This window comes from Hemicordylus capensis, chromosome 1, assembly GCF_027244095.1.
Source record: "Hemicordylus capensis ecotype Gifberg chromosome 1, rHemCap1.1.pri, whole genome shotgun sequence".
In the NCBI taxonomy this organism is placed as follows: Eukaryota; Metazoa; Chordata; class Lepidosauria; order Squamata; family Cordylidae; genus Hemicordylus; species Hemicordylus capensis.
In genome coordinates, this window is record NC_069657.1 from 84,339,007 (window position 1) to 84,356,298 (window position 17,292).

At 44.1% G+C, this 17,292-nt stretch overlaps 2 protein-coding genes across 5 annotated transcripts in view; one reads left to right on the top strand and one right to left on the bottom strand.

Moving 5' to 3' along the window:
• Nucleotides 1–7,563, bottom strand: part of HARBI1 (harbinger transposase derived 1) — a 12,291-nt gene extending 4,728 nt beyond the window's left edge. Inside the window, exons 1-2 of one of the 3 annotated variants that reach the window (XM_053275651.1) lie at nt 7,428–7,563; nt 221–947 (exon numbers count right to left, since the gene is read on the bottom strand). In XM_053275651.1, coding sequence (XP_053131626.1) covers nt 221–890 — 670 coding nt within the window. In that variant the 5' untranslated portion in view covers nt 891–947; nt 7,428–7,563. Of the gene's footprint in view, nt 1–220; nt 948–6,853; nt 7,203–7,427 lie in introns of those variants that run through there. The other 2 variants (XM_053275656.1, XM_053275642.1) reach the window with 2 other exon arrangements.
• A 242-nt stretch (nt 7,564–7,805) lies between these two features.
• AMBRA1 (autophagy and beclin 1 regulator 1) overlaps nt 7,806–17,292 on the top strand; it is a 271,553-nt gene continuing 262,066 nt past the window's right edge. The window contains exons 1-3 of one of the 2 annotated variants that reach the window (XM_053275350.1): nt 7,812–7,944; nt 8,430–8,527; nt 12,681–12,758. The gene's annotated coding sequence lies outside the window, so the exon portion shown is untranslated. Of the gene's footprint in view, nt 7,945–8,429; nt 8,528–12,680; nt 12,759–17,292 lie in introns of both variants that reach the window. The other variant, XM_053275343.1, reaches the window with a different exon arrangement.

Genomic DNA, 17,292 nt, shown 5'->3' on the forward strand with positions numbered 1-17,292 from the left:
TGAGCACAGATATATTTGCAAATAAAAATGCAAATTATTTAGAATCTATTCAGGTCACTTTCTGAACCCAGTTTGTTTTAGAAGGGGGAACTCTACAGGCTAGGGAGTTTTATGACAAAAGTACAGGTGAGCTTATCAAAGGTTATGTTACTTGTGGGCGAACTAAACAGATTTCATTGGAATAGACTTTCAGAGAGGACAGCCATCAGAATGGACTTACCAAGTAACCAGCCATCTTTGTGCATACCAGCCTCGAATTGGTTCCTAAGCGCTGACTGCTGTAGCACAGTGCAATCCTGCAGGCTGCCTGGCCAGTGTGTTTCTGCACTCAGTAGCATCCCTCTGGCATCACATACCACCAGGCAGTTTAAAGAATGAAGACCCTTTTGATTCACATAGGACAGGTCCTCTGCATTGGGTGCCTTTATTGCTACATGAATGCAATCAACAAGTCCTAGTACTCCTGGCATACCTGCCAGTCCATAGAAGTCATTCTTCAGATGTTGTATTGACGCTTCATCTTCTGGGAAATGAATGAACTGAGAGGCTCTTTCGACCAGGGCCTCAGTAACATTGGCAACACAACGGCTCATAGAGGCCTGGCTGATGCCAATGGCATCTCCCATGCGAGTTTGAAAAGAGCCAGAAGTGTAAAAGCCTAAGGCAGCAAGAATTTGTGTTTCTGGGCTGATGGCTCTGGATCGTTGGGTAGGGCGAGAGAGGTTGGCACCTAGAAGATCCACCAAATAGTAAATGAATTGACGTGGGAAGCCATACACAGAAACCAGATACTCATCAGTTACATCCTCCAGCTTGAAGCGATCAAGTGTCCTATGACCACGACCATATAGCAAGAGATCACAATCAATAACTGCTATGGGAACAGCCATGCTCAGGGCTATATGAATTTAGATCAGTTCTTGTTGTTCTTTCTTCACTGTATCCACCTGCATTGGAGCCAAAGAGAGGATATTCAGTATATAAATAAAAACATTCCGCCTTTGCCTGTCATCCACATTCTAGCATGCTTACAAATATATCCATTGGCTTAAGTGGCACTACCTGTGGATGAGTAACTCTAAAATGTATGATCTGTTTTTACTTGATAATCATTGAAGTTATTCTGGCTAGAGCATGTAGTTCACAGAATATAAGCAATTCCCACAGTCCTACTCACATGATTTAGTACTACCAGCTACAATTTTACTGGAAAAGATGGAAATTTTATCTTGGTGGGATTCTACTAGGATTCTCAGTCAGGGGTACAATGAGTCATGGTAAGTTCTGGCAAAGTTCTAGTGGAAATTTTTTGAAGCTGTATATCACTTTATACTGGGTTATGGGTCATATTTCAGATTTCTAGACCACAGAGTCTTGACTTGGGGCCATATGCAAACTTGCAATTGTAGATCGACAAGTAATTAGTGTTATGTTTACGATCTCCCCTTGAATGAGTTCAATAAATCTAGGGAAGTTTGTTACTTCTTTATGAACTGGTGCATAAAACTAACTGGCTGCACTGGATGGCAAGAGTGAGGCTGTGAATTAGTAATACTTAAGGTAGGAAGGTGTGAACAAGTAATACTTCAGGTGGTATTCTTAGTGGCATGCAGCACTGAACAAGAGACAGTTGCTTTGTTGTATCTCTTGTTCCACAACCTGTCAACTGTCTTGAGATTCCCAGAGTTGTTTTTTGTTTTGGCCCACACAAAATCAAGAATTCTAAGAGATTATCAACAAATACATACTGTACTGTGCACTTGCAAGAGCATGTGGTATCAACAGAGAACAACATCTATCCACTCCTTTTGTTAAGCAAGTCAGTTATATTCTGACTGTGAGGAACAACTGTTCTGGGAACCACAAGGGACAACCAATTTTGGAGAATAAAAATTTAACCAAAACCAGCAATATTACTTTATATCTGATTTAGTTTGTCAATGTCTGCCAATGACTTACAGCAGTTAAGAGTAAAAAAAGAAGAAGCAAGTAGGAGTCTAATGGAAAGGCCATTGTTCAAACTTTATTTTGATCTCTGACCAGCAAAGAAAGGCCATATCAGAATTGTTAAGCTTCAACAGGCTGAGTATGATGCTGCACCTAGGCTGGACCGGAGTAGTGGACAGAACTTTGGTCAATGGGCAGGGCTATAGGGGATTCTGGAAAAGTTGCTTGCTTGCCTGAACTGTATATTTGCTAATGAACCGTGCATGAAAATGTGACCTTCTAACTTCTTGTTAGAATGTATCCTCCCTCAGCCATTTGTGGCCATAGGCTTAGTTAGTACAAGATTTATGGTGCTGCAATTTAGTCCGAGCTGGCAATAGTATCAGATTTCCCCCCCTCTCCCTTTTGCTGAAGCAAATTGCATTTAACACAAAGAAAATTGAAGAAACAATAAAATGGAGGCTGGCCAGGAGGTTTTGCAGCCCTCCCCAAAATGCTAATTGGCACATTTTGGACAAACTACCAAGGAGCGGTTATGGGAATTTGTACAACTCCGGAAGATGTGTGTCGTTGGAGATGGAATATGATTTGCATGGATGACAACACAATGAACATCAAAGGAAGATGATGGGATCAAAGGGAAATGTTACTTAAAAGACCAGGTTGGGAGACCTTGGGAGGGTGCACACACCTGAACTTTCTTGGGGTCCCATGGCTGTGTGGGATCTAAGGGCACTTGCCCCAGATTGCCACTTGGTTAGCCAAGTCAACTGCCTGGCTAGATTTAAGACATGTACCTGGTGCTGAGACTACTATGGGCTCAAAGTTCCTGTTTGTTTGTTTGTTTGTTTGTTTGACGGCTAGTTGCAGTGTACCCAAGTACTTTGATCCGTGGAATTCGGCTACCTCCTGCCTGGTAATAATCCCTGTTGTAATTATTATGACAGGCAGGATGGACGGGAGCCTGTATATTGTAAAAATGCCATAGAGACTGTGCCACAGGCAGGTAGAAAGCATGTTTTGTCCCCATGTCATAGACTGGCCCCAGCTCATATTTTTCAACCCCCAGAACCACTCACAGCTTTACAGTTAGAGGCATGAATGTTGTGGGAAATTGTGGGAAATAGATATAAATGCATCAAGATAACTGCTTGCTTAGAGACATGCCTGTGAAATTCCTCTGCAAGAGCCAGCACACCATAGCGGTTAGAGTGTTGGATTAGGACCGGGAAGACCTGAGTTTGAATCCCCATTCAACCAGGGATGTGCATGGACCCATCCGGAGCCCATTCTAAGGGCCTCCGGACCGGTCCAGACCTGGGGCCAGTTCGGCACCAGGGTGGTGGTGGACCTTTAAGGGCGGGGGAGGGTGTACTTATCTCTCCTGCCGCTTCCCCCCATCCAGCGCTCCTGGTTTTGTTAGCATTTGGGGTGGCAGGGTGCCTTCCTGCCACCCCTTCCCCCGTTCCTCGTCAAAAGGCTTCAAAAGCCTTACTGTGCGCGTCACGTCCTGTGTCGCATGCGCATGCAACGCACGGACATGATGTGCGTGATGTGCTCATGCGCAGTGAGGCTTTTGAAGCCTTTTGATGAGGAACAGGGGAAGGGGCAGCAGGAAGGTACCCTACCACCCCAAATGCTTACAAAACCAGGAGCGCTGGAGGGGGGAAAGCGGTGGGAGGGGTAAGTACACCCTCCCCCACCCTTAAAGAGCCTCCCTCCTCAGTTCCGGACCGCGGAGGTGCGGTTCCGTGCACACCACTACATTCAACCATCAAACTCACTGGGTGACTCTGGGACAGCCTAACCTACCTCACAGGGTTGCTGTGAGGATAAAAATAACCATGTACACAGCTCTGAGCTCCTTAGAGGAAGAACAGGATATAAATGTAAAAATAAATAATTGAACGCAACAGCAAGAGTCTTGCCTCTGCTTCCCTTTCTTCTCTTTCCTCCCCCCCCACCACTTTCTGGTTCTTCTAACTACCTTCTTATCTCCCCCTCTCTCTCTAAATCTCTCTGTTAAGAATTTTAGTCAGGATCTCTGGCCAGACCTATTGAAATAGATCTTTTAAAACTATTTTGTATGCCTTTAATAGCACATACAAGCTTTTTAAAAGACTCCTGGAATTGACAGTGTCTTGCTTCATCACCTCCAGAGCAAGCCTAATCTGTTCAAACAAATCTAACAGGCAGTGTGCTGGACTTCTCTGTGCAAGTTGCTGTGCCTTGAGCATGTGCAGAGTTCCTGGAAACTAGTGCATAACAGAATGCACAAAATCCTCCCTAACCCTTTAGCTGGACAGCATCTGAAATGAACAAAGCATATTTATGGATTATTCCCAAACTACTACTGCCCAGGAACAGTTTTGTATTCTCAACAGTAGGTCCAAACTGTATTCTGACAAAACCTTTGGGTTACAGTTTGGGTCTACTGCTGAGAATTCTGAACTGTTCTTGGAGATGAAAGAGAGAAGAATGACAGGATAAGTGTGTTTACTCAAAAGTAACTCCCACTGAATTCTACAGGACTTATTTTCCTACCAGCATGCTTAATGTTGCTATCCTATATTAACCTTGCATAGATGAACTTAAAGGTAAGGAAGAAATAAATGTTGGAGGGCAGGATACAGAGTAAGTTAATAATGACTAAGCACCATTAAAATAGATGAGACAAGTTAATGACTAACTTAAATCCCATTAATTTCAATGGGACTAAATTAGTCTAGATCCTGTCCAGAGTAAGGAAATATGGATAATTTACTTTGGTTTGGTGTTTATGGCGTTTTAGCACTCAGTGCCCAGTGTCTGTCAGCAGCAGCAATTAGGGGTGCAGTAAAGAAAGATGTGAAAGTCTTCAAGCATTAGCCAAGCTGTGCTGCTGTGGAGAGCTGTTGTGAAGCTGTGCCCAGAAAGCTGGGTAAGGAAAGTTGCATGAGTGAGATTCTGACCCATGCTATGTCAGCAAATTGGAGAGGGCAAATAAGAAACGGGCTGGGGGATAGTTTTTGTTAAAAGGTAGCACACTCATATCAGGCCTGAGCACTGATTAGAAGGGTCCTTTATATGAATACAATTTACCTCTACTTTACACTTGCTTTCTATCTTTGTGCAACAAGCAAGTAAGCAAGCAATGTAGCTACATCCTCCATCTGTAAATAGCAAAGGTATTTTTTTTGGTTCAGTTAATCCATATCTCTGTCTGTGTATATCACTCTCATGCTCACTCTATCAGCCTAACAGGATTTTGTAGTTTGGAGGACTAGTTTAGGGAGACTAGCTTGTGTGTTAGCCAACTACATGCAAGGTGGGTGTGGCAGCTGGAAAGAGCTGCCACACCTCTCATTACTCCCTTAAGTGTAATGGAAAGGGCGGGAGAGAGAAAGAGTTCAGGAATGGCATGAGTACTACTGTTTGTGCAAGGAAGCTTATGCAATCAGACATTTCCTCAAGTCGGCTTGCTGGTGCTTCTCAAAACTGGCAGCTCAGGAATCGGCTACACATGCACAGAGCGGAGCTATACAAAGAAAGCACCCCCTGAGCAGGCGAGGCGAGGCAGGACAGGGTGCGTGTGCTGAGTTGGAGCCGCAGGGGCCAGACCAGACGAGGAACTTCCTAGAGACAGAGAAAAAGAGCCAGGGAAGGGAAGGGAAGGGAAGGAAAGAGGGGCATGTGTGTGTAGCGGCAGCTCTTTCTCCTTCTCCACCAACACGGTTGAGAAGGGAAGAAACGCGCAATGACACCGGTAGGAAAGACCTTAAAAGCAGGGGCATAACTACTATTAGGCAAGGGGAGGCGGTTGCCTGGGGGCCCCACTGCCTTGGGCCCCCCCCAGAAACACCTCACATGACTCCCCATTGCCCCCTGCCCAGCCCCAATTCCCCTCAGCCACTTGCCCTGTTTGCCCTCTCTCCTGCTTGTCCTCCTGGCGGGCAATCTAAGCAGCAGACAAGCTGCCTGCAAAGAGCTCCTTTTCTCCTCACCAATCAGCTGGGCTTCCAGGGAGGCCTCCGTGAAGCCTGAACTGGAGTAGGCTTGCAGGGAGGCACCAAGGAAGGAGGCAGGCAGAGTGGCCCCCACAGCTCTCTATAGCAGACCCTCTGCCCAGCCCAGCATTTGCCAGGTAGAATGTAAACTCCTTTTTGTGGTCACCCCCCCTGCCCATATATAGGGATCTGCTTGCCATAGGGCTTTGATATGGAGGGGGGAGAGACTGAGAAGTCTCTGAATATTTAATTTAAAACAGCTTGGAAATTTTGCTGGCTTAAAAAAAAAGTCCTATAAGTGGCTTGTTTCATGGCAGAAAATTATAAAAACTTCTGGAACAAGCAATATTATATTTATTTATTCATTCATTCATAAATGCACTTATGCTCAAGTTGTTTTGCAACCCAGAAGGTCTGAGTGAGAACTGTGAAGCATGTGTGGTGCTTTTATTTTATTTTACTTGTGTGTGAACTGCTCCCCAATAACTCGCAGGGACTTCAGGGTAAATCTGGCCAACATGTGAATGCAGCACCTCTATTCCAGAGGAGACGTGTGTTAAAGGGCTTTAAAAGCCTCCTGTGAAAAACCTCCTGCAATCAAACTTGACTGAATTTGTTCAAAATTCCGAGAAAACATACATAGGCTCACACTACATGGTTGAGAGTCTCCTTTGCTAATCTGCAGCGAGGGTCCCACCTTCAAAGTCCAGGGCCTCCACACACCCCAGGGCCCCAAGGATTTAAGTCTGATATTTCAAAATAAATATGCTACCTAGAAATACATTTCACTGAATACACACACTTCACAATATATAGTGATATACATTGAGTACTATATATTTGTGCTACTTTTAATGCCTAGAACACACTAGACACACTAATTATTAAAATGGGACCCTCGTCTCTGGGCCCACTCCAACCTTGCTACGCCCCTGCTTAAAAGCCACCTTCCACGCTCTTTTCTCCAGCCAGAAACAGCACAAAAGCACACAGTGACCGGCCTGCGGGGGCCTCGGACATCTCACTCCCCAGCCGTGCGGTTTCTCGGTATCTCGCTCGCTGCAGCACAGAGGGCGAAGGAGCGTCACGTGACTACTGGCCGGCCCGGCAAAGACTAGCCCGGGTGAAGGAGAAGTCGGACTGCAACGGAGGCGCAGCTTTAGGGGTGTCGCCGCCGAAGTCCCCAGTGGCTGGGCTCGCACCGGCTTTAAACAAACACACGTGACTGGAGCTTCGGAGTCGGACTCGCGAGATATCCGGGCTCTTGGCTACTTTCCTCTTCCTCCTCTCATCCCGATTTCCGTCCCGTGTCCCGACATGGCAACAGGAAGGAGTAGAGAGTTGCTGCTGCTGCTGCTGCTGCTGCTGCTGGGTGGGTGGCCAGGCGGAGCAAGCCATATCTGGCCTGGACGCAACTGGCGACCTGCAAGACTAGAGGGGTCTGCATGGTGGCGTGGAGCCTTATTGGCCTCTTGAAAAATAAAATTATCTCACCTGTGCTTCATTCCAGGTTGCTTATGGCTGAGGGCAAGAGTGTGGGACGGAGGGTCCTCCTGTTGCGGAGATCTGGACAGTGCCTCCCTCTCTGCTCCTCCGCCTTCTGTCCTCTTCCCATTCCTCCAACACGAGGACTAGCCTACCGGGAAGAGCTCGCGGTCTGAGTTCCTTTCCTCGGCTCGGCTTGGCGTTCGCCTCCCTCAAGCCCCAGTGCTCGATTGATTCGGCGGTCGTTTATCGTGACTTCGGGCTCGGCTGCAGATCCCTGCCTCGGTAGCAGATCACTGCCTCGGCAGATTGGCACTCGACTAGTCAGCCTGGCTTTGGCAGTAACTCGGAGCGGCAGCAACAGTAATAGAAGCCGCAGCCGGCGGTGGTAGGGGAAGCTCGCTGCCGGATCGGGGTCGGGCATCAGGACCAGGCCCCGAACCACTTAGTGCCTGCCGCTTCGCTGCGCTTCTCTGGTCCATTCCAGGACCTGAGTGTGCCAGGCCCTGGTCATTCCCTGCCCCAGGTAGGCTCCGGGCCTAGAGGCTCTGGGCCTGGTTCCTCTTTGGGAGGAGTGGCCAGGATCTTCTCTCGGGGAGCGGTGTGGCCCTGGCGGGTGGGCGCGGCGAGGGGAGGCAGAGCGGCAGAGGGGGCGGGATCCGCCCGGGCTTGGGAGTGAAGCGAGTTCTCCCGGCTTCTGGTGCCTCCGCAGCGCCCGCCCTGGAACTTGGAGGGTCCCTTCCTGAGTAGGGAGCCCCCGAGTTAGTGAGTGTGGGTGGGAGTCGCGTCCCCCATGTCAGCATGGTCGGTCTCTTTCACTGGACCCAGATCACAAGAGTGCTCGTCTCGCCTAGTGGAGCTTTCAGAGCTGTGCTCCCTTTCCTGAATATGGGGGAGGCTTAGAGGGCTGACTTGGTTTTCCTGCCTTTGCCAACTTGATCGTCTTTTTGCCTCCTCTTAAAACACTCGAACACAGATTTCTTTCTTTCCATACTCCCATCTTGTCTTCAGAAGCAGAGACAAGGGGCTGGGAAGCCAGTGCTCTGGTCCAAAATACAGTTAAGCGGCATTTTAATTGAAGATGGTCGGTCATCTTCAGGATGAATGAGGTTGGTTCTTTCAGAGTTCTCGTGGAGGTCAAATCGGTTACTTGGATGTGTATGTGTGCTGCATTGGTTAGTGAACAATAAATGCAGCTCAGCTCTTTAAAAAAGAGGAGAGCCCCTTGCAAAGTGATGGATTATCATCGCACATTCCACAAAAACAAAACCTCACTCTTTTCAGTTAGTCTGGTTTTTGATTGGTTCTGGTTATTGCAAAACACTATCTAGATTGTCTGGTTATTATGACATATAAAAGTGGGAAAGGAAGATAAATCTTGCTGTGCAAACTTGAAAGAAATAATGTTATGTGCTGTTTGGAATCATTTTCATCATTGTGCTGTGCAATAATTGTGAAGTTATGGGTTGGAGGAATCCAAACAATTCTCTACAGCTGGTGTTTCAGGGATACAGCATTTTAGCAGCAAAAAACTACATTATATCTGTTGCTTGTAGAGATGCAGTATTTCCCCCACCAGCTAAGTATTTCTTGCCATAAAAATTGTTGTATAGAAGGTGGCTACGTAACCCCCTTGCTCTATGTAATGTTGTATATATGAGTTGGTGAGTAAGAACAGTGGCAGAAACTGCCATCTTCAGGTAGCTGCAAGGACAAAGGCCTTTCCTCTTCTTATTTCTGGGCCTTGGTGAGTGGAGGAACTTAGTAATAGAGGACTGAATGATATGTGCCTGTCTTTATGGGGTTAACCATCTTCCCCTGAAGCAAGCCTGGTTATGGGCTATGGGGTGGGGAGTGGGCATTGCTTTCTGGGAGATTATGTAGGTGTCCTGAGGTACGGAGAGGGACTGGTTGGGGTCACTACTGTTCAGGGAAGGGTAGGTGTGGTTTATGAAATAGGAAATCATGGTAGTTCCATCAACATTGGACTTGTTTGATTGTTTTCATTGTATATGTTACACTTGTACACTGCCCTGAAACTAATTAGTGAAAAGCAGAATATAACTTAAAAATAAAATATTTTTTTCAAAGTTGTATTGTTCTGATTTAAAAACAGCCTTTAGAGGCTGAGTGCTTTCCCACTGCAACACTCAAGCATGGGAATTTTCATCTGGGCCTTCAGAATGATAAAAGTGATCATTCACTATTCACCAGCAAAGTCACCTTTCTCCCTGTAATAATGTCTTTACCATCTTAAAGATGTTTTCATGAAGCTTTTTGAAGGATCTACAATTTCCCCTCCAACTTGTAATACTTAACTGGGTAAATAATTGTCAATTTCACTTTCCAGCTTTTAATATAAGTGAGATTAACAAAATACCCTTCAGGTCACATAATGTCTCTTCCCTCTGCTGAATAAAGACTCTCTCTTTGGCAAGGTACCCTCCCTCATCTATATCCCATCCTGGGGGAGTTTGTCTTTGATCTAACAACATGAGATGTACTACAGGATCATGCAAAGAGAAAAGTGGTTGAGGTGCACTTTGTCAAACCATGTGAATAAGCCCTTGGATCAAAATATAAAATGTGTTCTTTGGGGACTGTAGTATTGATGGTGATATTTTCCTTTGGTAAAGCACTTAAGATATTTTAGGAATGCTCTTAATCCCATATGAAGATGGCTGCGAGCTGTATGTATTCTTTGTGTATGGAAGAAGGCATACCATCCTTGAGAATTCAACCTCCCCCTCCCCCCCCTGCAGTTTTTCAGTTCTTCTCAAATTAATATTTGACAACACAACTGGGATATAGTTCTATCACTGGTAAAGGTATTGGTAGGACTCAGGACGCATTGGACTGGGCTGTGTCTGTTCTGCACCATGAACATCAGATCTGCATATCTGTTTATAACATATATTTGGTATGTTCACTTAAGATTTCCAAAGAATATGGGACAGTGTGTAGCATGTATTAAGAGAGCAGAAAATAAAGTGGGCGTGGCAATTAATAAGTAAGCTGTGTGTCGGAGGATATGGAACAGGTAGTTTACAGGACTGTTGAAAAGCTGAATAAAATGCCAAAGTCCTCAGTTTTCCTTCCTGTCCTCATTACGTTTTAAATGGCCAGCTGTTATGACCTTGCTCAAAAAATGATAAACTGCAAAATCACATTAATATATGCTTAATTTTAGGTTGTTTATTGTATTGCCTGAAGAATTACTAAAATTCAGTATATTTCTGTAATAGATCTCAATAAATTTTCTTAATTATGTGTGTCTATATATTAGAATGTGAGATTCCAGTAGTTCAAGCTTGTACCCTAAGGCAGGATAGATCTACAGTCATATGACAGACAGATTACAGGGGTTTCTTCAAGAAAGTAAATTCCACAAACATATTTGGCAGCTTTTCCGGTTGGTGAATTTCTTTAAAATTAGGAAATCTGCCTAATAGCTCAAATCCTATTTCCCTGTAGCTTATATCTGTTATTAACATAAATATTTATATATCACTTTCAGCATTACTGCCTTTTGTCCTGAATAGGGTGTAAATTACTTTTTGAAAGCTTATTAAACATTTGAACACTGGGAACATATTACACCCATCTCTGTATTAAACCAACTGGTCCTTTCAGCCTATCATCATAGGATTTGCTTTCTAGACCATTTATCATCTTTATAGTTTTCTGATGAAACCTTTTCTACTTATTAACACCATTCCGAATGGTACCTCTCTGCTTGCACTGGCGAGGTACCAAGAAAAGGAAAGAAAAAACAACTACTTGAGTTTGGGAAACAATGCTTCTCTGCATACAAACCTTTTACATTTATCCTTTGTTAAATGTTACGTTGCTCAGTTTTTCAGTTTGAGATCTTGAGATTTGTAGCCTTTTCTCAGAAAGTATTTGCCATTCCTTCCAGTTATGTATCATTTGCACCTCTGATTAATGTACAGTCAACTACTACAAGTACTTTAAAAATTTTCCATAAGCTTACTACATTTTAACAGAGTGCTCCAAGTGACATACACTAAATATACATATTGTTCTATAGAAAAAAACAAAACATAGCAAGGACCACCTGATTAAAATATTTTAGGCCTGGAAATGGATACAAGTAACCGATGCAAATTAGATGCTGAATATTGGGGAAACTACTTAATTGTAAAACTTGTTAAACTCAGACTATATAATCTATATCATTAGTAGACTAATTTGAATAGAAGTAAACAAAACATATTGACAATCTTATTGTAAAACTAAGAAATGCTTTCTTAGTAAAAACCTCCATATAGTTGGAGTTAGGGTTATCTGTGGTAGGTGACCAGCTGGCTAAAGAACTGTGGGGGAGTGTAAGTTTCTCTATCCCTCTCATTAAAGCCACAATCCTATGCACACTTAACTCCCAGTCTCTGAATTCAGTGAGGCTTGTTTCTGAGTAAACATGCAGTTGGATTGGGATGTTAGTACTGTATCTCTGTTTTTAGAGATGTGTTATGAAACTTCAGAAAGATTGTGTCCAAGAAATAAAACTAAGATAAGCGCCTATAGGCTTAAAGCTTAAATGAAAATGAAAGAAACAATGGACTCAAGATGCATGGAATCAAGAAGAAAACTATACAAATGATCTTCAAATTCAGTGCTTTTTTTGGTGAGGACATGTCAAGTGACACTTAGTGCTCTTGAGTGTACTACTATTGCCTGTTTCTGAGAGGCCCCTTTGGTTTTGCTGGTAGAGGTGGCAGTGGAGTTCCAGGTTTCATGGATCTGTCAGTGTATTGCCATCTCTCTCTATATATATAACCTATGTGCTACAATAGAACATCATCCTAAATTATTTTTAAAAGGTTTTGTAAATTGTGGATGATGCAAGTCATTTAATGGTACTAGAGAAAGACATGCTGTTCTGGTAGCTCCAGGTCTTAACACTCACATCAATTTCGGAGGATGAATACAACTGAAGGAAGCCCGGGCGGGTGTGCGGCTGGGGGAGTCAGTCATGTGACTTGCCTCTGAGGGGGGGCCCAAGGCAGTGGGCCCCAGACAACTGTCTCCCCTTGCCCAATTATAGTTACGCCCCTGGTCAGTCAAAATGTTCTCTTGCTTTGAAGTCTAGCTAAATAAAGTGCTATTCATTAAAAACTTGATAACAAAAATATTTTTTCTATGACTCCTTTTTCTGGTGTCTTAACCAGATTTGCCACTGTGAAGTATCCTTTCTTTCCTTATACCAACACTTGTTTTTTCCCCTCATGTCGTCTTCAGATTGTCAAACGGATATGCACTAGTTCCAAAACCTGGCCAAGCTGTATCACCTGTGAATCAGCTCTGCTTTTCTTCTAGGTAAGAAAATCTCTGAAAACTTTCTCTTAGGACTACTTTTTGATCTGTATGTATTAGGCTGTCCAGTTTGAAATTCAGTCTTACCAATGAGCAGAGGCAGCTCTGTCAGGAGGCAGTGGCCTCAGGTGACAAGTGCACCATGGGGTAACAAATGTAGCCTGTCGCCACTGCCCATCTTCATGCCTTTTTCTCCCTCATTGGCCCTGCCCCCTCACTGGCTGGACTGCCCCTTTCCCCCATTACCTTCTGGGTGTGTTGTAACTGCTTGCTGTTTGCATGCCAATGAAGCAGCATGAAGTATCTGGCAGCACAGCTTCACCAGCTGGCCTCCTCATCACTGCTGTGCCAGCACCAGTGCTCTTGCTTTCCCACTGTCTCTCCACTCCAGCACCAAACTTGTTAACTCAGGTATGTTTGGTGCTGGAGGGAGAGACAGCAGGAAAGAGAGCTGGTGCAACAGTGCAGTGGTGATGAGGAAAAGCCAGCTGGTGAAGCTGCTGCTGCTGCATACGCACTCCATGGTGCTTTGCTAGCATGCATACAGCAACAGCAAACCCAGGAAGGTCAGCTGGTGGGGAGGAAAAGAGGCTGGGTCGGTGAGTGGGGCAGGAGAGATTCTTGCCATTTGTCCAAGTGGCAAAAGGCAATGAGCTGGTGCTCTCAATGAGTAGTAAATTACTAGGCGATACAGGCTTGAGATAGGCTAACCACTGAATATATGAACAGCTGACTTGGTATATCACTGGCCTGGTTCAGACACTCTGTGGAGCAAGAATTTTTAATCTTGATTTTGCATAACATCCTCTAGCCTTGAGTGTGCATGCTGCCTCCTCCCCTTCACTTCTGAGAGGAGGAAGGATTCCACTTCTGATCCTGGCTTAGATCAGGATGTCATTATGCCTGAACAAAGCAAAACTGGCTTCTTCTAGCCAGAATTTCAAAATAAATCAGGATCTGTTTCTTTCAAAACTTTGGCTTGAATAAGATGGTTTTGCTGGTTTGGATGTCACAGTAGATCCTGGCTTGTTCTAAACCAGGATGAGAAGTGGAATCCTTTTTCTCCCTGCCTGTGGCCAAGGCTAAGACACATTGTTCAAAACCAAGATTCAATACTGGCTCCATGTGACACCTGAACCAAGCCATTATGTTGTGTGAGATTTTTTAATGCTGTCTAGAACCGCTCTTATGACTGGTGCTATGGTTGAGAGCTGGTGGAGAGGGCAGAGACAGTGTTCACAAAACTTATAATCTAGAGTTGGCATTGTGTCTGGAGTGGACTCAAAGAAGAAAGCAAACTGATGTTTCAGATTCTGTTTATTAACTGCAGCTTCTAAAGTAACCTTGTTTTCAAACACATAATGTTAGCAGTATGGAAAACATGAACTAAACCCCAACTATACTGAAATGGGCCTAATCAGAGCGTTGTGTTCAATCTGAGCATTATCTTGTTTATCTGTATGTAAGATATCTCAGATTCTGCAAAGCAGAATGTTGTAGCAATTGGGATGAAACTACTGTCACATGTTTCAGCTCTTGTTGTCTCCTCCTAATACTGCCCCAGTGCTGTAGATCTTTAAAAGTTGCTTCACACTTACAAGTGGACTTCTTGGACTTTGTCTGACACAGTTTAAGTCAAAAGGTTTGTTTTGATAAACAACATATTTATCTGGCAAGCAAAGAATTGTTGCTGGAATCTTTACGTTAAAAATTACAGTTTCTTTCAAATCTGGATAGGGATTTATATAGCCTTGTAATTGAGCCCACAAAGTTACTAGTTTTCAAAATGTAATAGCCTGTTCATGAATGCAACAAAAGCTTTTGATAGAAGTGAATGGAGCTTCATGGACTTGAGTTTAGAAAAGTTTGTTGCGGGATAATTTTGGGGGATGGATTAATTTAATTGTATAACTGACCAACAACTAGAATTAGGATAAATGGGGATTTATTAGAGACTATGTAGAGAGATCAGACATAAGAACAGCCCTGCTGGATCGGGCCCAAGGCACATCTAGTCCAGCATCCTGTTTCACACAGTGGCCCACCAGATGCCACTAGAAGCCTACAGCAGGAGTTGAGAGCATGCCCTCTCTCCTGCTGTTACTCCCCTGCAGCTGGTACTCAGAGGCATCCTACCTTTGATGCTGGAGGTGGCCCTCTGACTAGTAGCTGATGATAGACCTCTCCTCCATGAAGTTATCCAAGCCCCTCTTAAAGCCATCCAGGTGGTTTGCTGCCACCACCACATCTTGTGGCAGAGAATTCTACAAGTTGATTATGTGTTGTGTGAAAAAATATTTCCGTTTGCTGGTCCTAGATTTCCTGGCAATCAATTTCATGGGATGACCCCTGGTTCTAGTGTCATATGAGAGGGAGAAGGATTTCTCTCTATCCACTTTCTCCACACTTTGCATGATTTTATAGACCTCTGTCATGTCTCCCCGCAGTCGTCTTTTTTCTAAACTAAAAAGCCCCAACGGTTGCAGCCTTGTCTCATAAGAAAGGTGCTCTAGGCCCCTGAACATCTTGGTTGCCCTCTTCTGCACCTCTTCCAGTTCTACAATGTCCTTTTTTAGATGTGGTGACCAGAATTGTACGCAGTACTCCAGGTGTGGCCGCACCATAGTTTTGTATAAGGGCATTATAATATTAGCAGTTTTAGTTTCAGTCCCCTTCCTAATGATCCCTAGCATGGAATTGGCCTTTTTAACAGCTGCCGCACACATGAGTTGATACTTTCAACGAGCTGTCCACCACGCCTCCAAGATCCCTCTCTTGATCAGTCACCGACAGCTCAGATCCCATCAACGTATACTTGAAGCTGGGGTTTTCTGTCCCAATGTGCATCACTTTACACTTGCCAACACTGAAGTGCTTTTGCCATTTTGTCGCCCACTCCCCCAGTTTGGAGAGATCCTTTTCGAGCTCCTTACAATCTGTTCTGGATTTCACTACCCGAAAGTTTCATCTGCAAATTTGGCCAACTCACTGCTTACCCCTACTTCTAGATCATTTATGAATAAATTAAAAAGCACCAGTCCCAGTACAGATCCCCGGGGGACCCAACTTCTTATTTCCCTCCATTGTGAAAACTCTCCATTTATACCTATCCTCTGTTTCCTGTCTTTCAACCAGTTAGCAATCCACATATGTTCTTGTCCCCTTATCCAATAACTGTTAAGTTTCCTCAGGAGTCTTTGATGAGGAACTTTGTCAAAAGCTTTTTGGAAGTCCAGGTATGCTATGTCACCTGGATCACCTTGATCCACACACTTGTTGACACTCTCAAAGAACTCCAAAAGGTTTGTGAGGCAAGATTTACCTTTGCAGAAGCCGTGCTGGTTCTCTCCCAGTGGGGCCTGTTCTATGTGCTTTACAGCATTGCTCTTTGTTCCCTTTACCATTAAACCTCTGTCTGGAAGTTCTAGCTACAGCAGTCAGACAAGAGAAAGATATTGGTGGGGTAGAAACTACAAAAAGAGAGCACCAACTAGCTCTACATGCAAATTATGCAGTCATCTTAAGAAAACCCAAAGAATCATTGATCAGACTTAAATAATTGTTACATGGTTTTAGAAATTTATTGGGATACCAAATCAACAAAGGGAATTCAGAAGTAATAGAAATTGGTATAAAAGGCCTTTAAAACTGGAAACAGAGACTAAAATATACAAGGTGGAAAATCAGAGGCACTAGATACTTAGGTATAACATTTTCAGAGAATATTAATGATTTGATTAAACAATTTCGGCCTAATGAAGGGAACACAAGAAAAACTATAGAGATGAAGCAAATTGAAATTCTTGGATGGGAAAGATTTATGTAAAAAAACAGTATATTACTGGCATTCTTATTTCTCTTTTTAAAACTACCATTAATTCCATTAAAGAAGCTAGAGGTATTCAAGAAAGTGTCTTTTCAATTCATATGGGGAGAAATCCTCCGAGGATCAGGTTATCTCTAATGCAGCAGAAACAAAAGGAGTGAGGGTTGGCAGTACCAGTCTGAGGGGAAACATTATCTTTCAGCCATGATAATTTCTGTGTGCTCCTGGTGGGGCGAGCTGGCCTTGTGGTAGCAAGCATAAAATGTCCCCTTTGCTAAACAGGGTCTGTCATGGTTTGCATATGAATGGGAGACTACATGTGAGCACTGCAAGATATTCTCCTTAGGGGATGGGGCTGCTCTGGGAAGAGCATCTCATGCTTGAATGCAGAAGGTACCAAGTTCACTCCTTAGCATCTCCCTGATACGGCTGAGGGTGACTCTTGCCTGCAAACTTGGAGATACTGCTGCCAGTCTGTGTAGACAATCCTGAACTAGATGGACCAATGGTCTGACTCGATATAAGGGAGCTTCCTATGTTCCTTAGCTTGGGAATCAGCTTGGGAATTTGCACAAACTGGAGTGGAAATCCCATTGAGAGAATGGATAATGTTGGACTGATCAGAGAGGAGAAGATACATTAAAGTACAGTCATCCCTCGCCAATCGCAAGGGTTCCGTTCTGGCAAAACCTCACATTTGGCAAATTTGCA